Source organism: Trachymyrmex septentrionalis, unplaced genomic scaffold, assembly GCF_001594115.1.
Source record: "Trachymyrmex septentrionalis isolate Tsep2-gDNA-1 unplaced genomic scaffold, Tsep1.0 scaffold43, whole genome shotgun sequence".
Taxonomy (NCBI): domain Eukaryota; kingdom Metazoa; phylum Arthropoda; class Insecta; order Hymenoptera; family Formicidae; genus Trachymyrmex; species Trachymyrmex septentrionalis.
In genome coordinates this window covers 304,076-310,332 of record NW_017305601.1, presented here as the reverse complement: position 1 = coordinate 310,332, position 6,257 = coordinate 304,076, and the positions used below count along the sequence as shown (strand labels likewise).

The following is a 6,257-nucleotide window of genomic DNA, read 5'->3' as shown; positions in this document are numbered from 1 at the left end:
CCGATTTTACCAAAACTGATGGTTTAAGTGGTACTAGTGAGTCGAGTAGTGAGCAGGGTATACATACGTGTACGTTATCTATACATTTATTTTTCGTTACAATCAATCTAATATAAACACAAAGAACATAAAAATTATTAATTTACAATTTTATCATCCAAAAGTTACTCAAGCTATTGAGTCTCATCATCCCCCGCATATCCATAGTCTTGATGCGAAATGTAGTAAGACAATGATGACGATCTATATTGAATTCAATCGCGCTTTCAACGGTGTTATTTATTCTAAAGTAAGTGCGAAACAAAACAATCTTTCGCTACAAATTATCGACAATATGTTGATTTTGTTAAATTTCAGGGATATTATGCAAATCCGGAATGTATATACGTAAAAGAGAATTCCGGCTCAACACAGTATTCTTTTACTGTAAATTTAGATTCTTGCGGTACTCAATTCATTAATGATTTCAAGGGTGCGACTGGACAAGCATATTTGGAAACCGTCCTTGTATTACAAGTTGGTGTCGACATATTTTATTGGTTTTACTTTTTATTTTCTTCAAATTTTATATTAGTCACACTTAGCTCATACAAAAACAAAACCGAATATAATTATTAGATTTAAAAGTAAAAAGCTTTTGTTGCTAAAAACCAGAATGAACCAGGTATACAAGAAGTATGGGATGCAATTCGAAGAATACGATGTCTTTGGGAAGGAAATATTAATAAGGCTTTAACGGTGAATCTCTCAATAGATATGTTGAATCAGGAGATCGTTACTTTTAGTGGCAATACTGCAACAGTCAAATTGGATATTCAAATCGGTAAAGGTCCCTTTGCACCTACAGTCGATGGACTCGTAAAGATAGGAGAAATCATGACCTTAGTAGTTTCCGTGAAGGGCGATCCTGGTTTCGATCTTCAGGTACGCATCGAAATCCATCTTATATATAGAAAATCAAACAATGTAAGTGCTATTTATTCATAAATACACAAAAAATAATTACAAGCTAATGATTGTTCGTCGCTATGATCTACTTTCATTTCTAAAATAATAAATTTTGTTTAGGCCTGATTGCAAATATAAAATATGAACGAAACAATTACTTTTAAGGTGCGTGACTGTTTGGCGCGAGACGAAGCCTCAATCAATATGTTGCAGCTCACCGACGAAAGAGGCTGCATTCTGAAACCGAAACTGTTTGGTGCCTTCCAAAAGACAAACAATACCGGCAATACAGGTGCTTCCATTATCGCTTATGCGTTCTTCCAAGCCTTCAAATTTCCTAATGTTATGGATTTGTTCATCGAATGTAATGTCGAATTATGTAAAATTAATTGTGATCCTTGTCCGGATGCAAATCAAGTACAAAAATTAATTTAAATAAAATATGTTACGTATAATATTCATTAAATTTATCTCATATGCTGAAATTAGCCCTTAGCACACCTGATTAGATCATTATGTTTTGCACATTTATAATTGTTGATAAATTTATCGAATCATTACGTTATTAAGAAAATCAATGCAGTCTATTGTTATATAATCAGTGCTTGATCAATATTTGAACAATATTATAAATTTACTAATTTTTGCATATTATACTTATTTTTTTAATGATAATCACGACGCGAAATAATAATTAGGGTTTAGCAGACAAACTTAGAAAATTAAGAAACATTTAATTTTCATATGTTTAATAAAGTTTTTAAGTAATCTAGCAAAATAGTAAGAAAATATATTTCAATATCGTAGATGCACTAATAAGAGAAGTATCAAATGCATGAACGAGTCTTTCTTTATTCGCAGATATCTTCTTATATCCTCAAGCTATTAAAGCATTAACAACATAACACAGCTAACAACATAACAGTACACAATATTTCGATTAACAATGTAGAACTCTCTCTATCTCATTATTAAAAAGAATAGATCTGTCTGCCTTTCGGTTAAATGAAACGCGATTCACAATACCGATGCGGTTTCGCGGTATACTATTTACTATATTAAATTTTGAAACAAAATTTGGTTTAAAATTTGAATATTACAAATTATTGCATGGCTTGTCCATCACAGATTCAGCTTTCTAGAACATTATTCCTCCTATCATCTAGTTTATCCTCTAAATATTTCAATACCAACAATGCGGTCGATTTCAGACTCGAGGCCGGCTGCAATCTTGTCAAATTACTGAGCAGTTTTGCGCAGGTTCACTTATTTCTTAGATCGTCGAGACTTAAAAATATTCGACGGTTTCACTTTTCTTGGTTTCACTTGTTTGATTGTCTTCGGTGTATCCTCGTTTATCTTGAGAAATCGGCTATTGCTTCCACGAACTTGATTAAATGTCTGTTGCCTGCGTTTTTCGCTGAGCAACATTTTTTTTTGCCTTTTGTTTTATTTCCTCTTTGAACGAAAAGATAGAACTTCTTTTCATTCTTGCTGATCGTCTTCTTTCAATACCTGTCTCGTTCTTAGATGTTGATGGTTGTATTTCCTGTAGATATTGAGGTATTATCTGTTGATTTGTCTTGCGGCCCCTAAGCTTAGGGTACGTTTTAATTGTCCCTCTACGAAGTCGTAAATTATTCTGTGTACTCCTTGCGTGCTCCTTTGTAGCTCTTCGATCGCAAATCTTCGATCGTAAACTTTACATTAAATCGACATGCTTCGGAACCTACTTGATCTTTAATAACAAAATTATCTTCATAAAAGGTATTTTGACTTTTGAGCTGTCGATATGTATTTATCGTTGTAGTTATCCGTGTTTGTTCGTCATCTACCTGTTTATAGGCATTTTTTCTTTTTCAAATTACATACAATTTCTCACACGACTTCGATACGTTGTTTACGCAATAAAATTTTCTGTTTGTTCAGCTCATTCTCGATTTCTTGTAACAATATCTTCTCATCAGTCTCCAACTGCGCGATATGGCTTAAACTTGTGGATGTTTCCGAGGATGAATCCATCACTTGTTGCTTTCGCGAATGCTTACGTTTACGTCCTACTTCTTGTTTATATTGAACCCTATTTCTAATTGTCCGCAAAGAATTATTTAAACCATTAAACCCATAAATATGGACTTTGAGCTATCTCGCCAGAAGTAGTCGATCTGCCTTCGTTGGACAACTATTTGCATTATTAATATTATCAATGGTAATTTATGGTAACTTACGGCTAATTTCGCTTATTTTATTTACTATTATAGGATTTATGTTGAATTTATCAAATTGAATTGTGATTAAATTGACTTGTAATTTGGTTTTTGCTATTATTTTTATAATTAAGTAATTTATTTCTGTCTTCAAGAGTTTCATTAATAATTTCAAGTTGTTCATTATTGTTTTTACTTTTACCGAGTAACTCAATTACTGAAGAATTCGCAAAAATCGCATTCGTCTCTTTTAAAATTTCAATCCATTGTTTCGATTTTAATTTTCGCTTTTTAACTTGTTTTTCTTTTTCTTTTGCATGCTCTGGCTTTTCCGGTAGATCCATCTGCCAGATATCTTCAGATTGGACTGAAAAAGATGAGTCATCATTGACTTCATTATTTTCATCACTTTCAGAGAGTTCTTCGTGTGTAGCCTCCTCCGTTTCATTTTCGATTCTATGATTTGTGATAAGAATCGGGAATGTATCTTTATTTTCCGTCACGTTAACTCTTTGTCGTTTCGGACTTATATCTTCATCGTTGTTTGTTATTTGATTTTATATATATTCCTCGCTGGTGCTAATGATATCGACATCTTTTTCTGTCACATCCATAATTATTCGTTGGATCGAGGATCTTTCTCTACTTTTATTGTTATAAGTTCCTCCATATTGTGATAAATTTAATTCACAATATTTATCAAAATCTTTTTATTGCAGTCTCCAGTCGTCAGTCACTTTTACTTATCCAGAGACAAAGATACATTATAGTCTATAGTTGACTTATGGCTGGATTGTGGCTGGATTTCTTTCTGGACTCTTGGAGTGTCAGACTCCTTCGGTATTCATTTCACGCATCTTCTAAGATAATGGAACAAAAAGTGAACAGAATTAATTCTACCTAATATTTTTATTTGTTGTTAAAAAGTTATTAAAGAAAAAATTTGTTGCTTTGCAAATTTTCTAAAAAATTATATATTTAAAATTATCTCCGCTAAAGAAAGATTAAGTTAGCGGAACAATATAAATAAAAAATGTAAAATAACGTAGGAATTTATTGCTACTTTATTGTCAAAATATCCCAGTTTCAAATTCGTTACTTGCAAAATGAATATAAATAACAACAAAAAACCTCTCAATATCAAATTGACAGCAATGAATTAACGTTATTATTAACATTGAGAGAAAAATTGTTTGGTATAACTATAATTTCATATTACTATGTATATAATTATGATTATGACTACTATAGTATTAGTAATAATAACTATATACATAACTCACCAATGCTGGGATCAGATTCCTATTTAACTGTCATCCAAATATCACTGCATCCTTGTTGTTTACCAAATATTAAACAAGGATGACATAACGCCAGGGAAGTATTGGGTGGGAATCCGAACACGCCCCAATATATATAGTTAGCAAAATGACTAGAATTATAAATAATTATAGTTATAGTTATAGTTATTTATCCCACCGATGAAAAATCATATAACATACGTGATTTTTGCGTTTGAGGTCGAAAATGGCTTCACCTAGTAAGAAACCTTTGATCACCAGCGCCGTTCGAATCTGGCATTAAACTGTCTCATATATCTGTAGATACATGTATGAATTCCCCAAACTGGGGATTGGATATTAGACTAACAACTTAATTCCCGAAAAAGATCGATTATTAATGAAACTTTATTAGAGGCCCTATATTGTTCTATGTAGGAGTTAAAGGAACGTTAAAAAAATTATAGTTACAAATATCAAATAGTTTTTTTCTTACAATTAGTGTACAAATGAATGTGGTGTATGTCCGTGCTAATAAGAGCTGCCAGGATTGGCTGTTATTAGCAAGGACATGCCACACATCTATTTTCAATACGATTTTATATTTACAGTTTCACAAAATAGACATAAAAAAAGGTCAGGATTACTGCTCTTAGGTCGGGATTCATAGTTGGTTCTTATTTTAAGATCGTTTTAAGATGCTAATACGACTTTCTGATTGGTTCGTAACATTTTAAGACTGTACTTAAGACAGCCTTAAATTATTATGAATACCGGTCTTAGGTTTTTTTCTGTGTACGCGCGCGTGTGTGTGTGTATGTGTATGTGCATGTGTGAGTGAAGGAAAGATTCTTTTTTTTTTTTAATATTCACTAAGATACTTTTTAATAACGAGAGAGAGAGAGAGAGAGAGAGAGAGAGAGAGAGAGAGAGAGAGAGAGAGAGAGAGAGACAGAGATGTAAAGTTTATTAAATTTAAACATTACACGCACACTTATACATATATTCGCGCTTTGAATTACATAGTAGATGCTAACTCAGCATCACGATCTCATCATGCAATTAAACGCAGTTGTGCTTTTCTAATTTCAGAAACTTAAAATCACATAATTATAGGCTTGTTCTTTTTAGCTGAACTTTTACACCTGTTTATCTTTTTTCTTTTTCTCTTCAGAAGAAAATAAGAAGGAGAAAGATAAATTAATGCTAAAAGTTCAGCCAAAAAGGCCTTATAATAATGATTCGGATTACTGATTATTACTCGAACAGCACTATGTTCGCGTTCGTATTCTTCGCAACATGTGTTCTTTTTGATTCAAGTATCTCACAATATATTCATTTTTCATGAACATTCGAGTTTACGCTGTTCTTATTCGCACTTTGCGTACTTATTTTTCATTTAATAACAAGTTATAATGAAGGCATTTGAGATTTCTAACATTTTACATAATAATCTATACGCTACAGTGTCCGTTCACTGAAGATCAAGTGATTACATTGCGGTTAGGCTGCGTTCAGAATCGCATTTTAGATGCACAAAGATGTCGTTTTACCCTTGTTGTTCACGAATGTTAAACAAGGATGAAAAAACACTCAGATAAAAATTCTATACGCAGCCTTATAGGTCTCCAGTGTTGCTGCAACGAAAATATAAAATGTGCTGACATCTAGTGACAATATGTAACATTTTGAAGAAAATTGTAACAAAAGGGAAATAATACATAGAAATAAATATAATATAATTATATTATAATATAATTTAATATAAATTTAAATATATATAGGTATGTGATTAAATTTATATATAAATTTATATATAAAT

The 6,257-nt window shown here is 31.8% G+C and overlaps 1 protein-coding gene across 1 annotated transcript in view; it reads left to right on the top strand.

Moving 5' to 3' along the window:
- The window catches only part of LOC108751287, a 12,547-nt gene extending 11,024 nt beyond the window's left edge, over positions 1-1,523 (top strand). Inside the window, exons 10-13 of the mRNA XM_018491379.1 lie at positions 165-289; positions 358-516; positions 655-924; positions 1,114-1,523. Of these exons, the coding sequence (XP_018346881.1) occupies positions 165-289; positions 358-516; positions 655-924; positions 1,114-1,383 (824 nt within the window). The 3' untranslated portion in view covers positions 1,384-1,523. The remainder of the gene's footprint in view (positions 1-164; positions 290-357; positions 517-654; positions 925-1,113) is intronic.
- Positions 1,524-6,257: the final 4,734 nt, after the last annotated feature.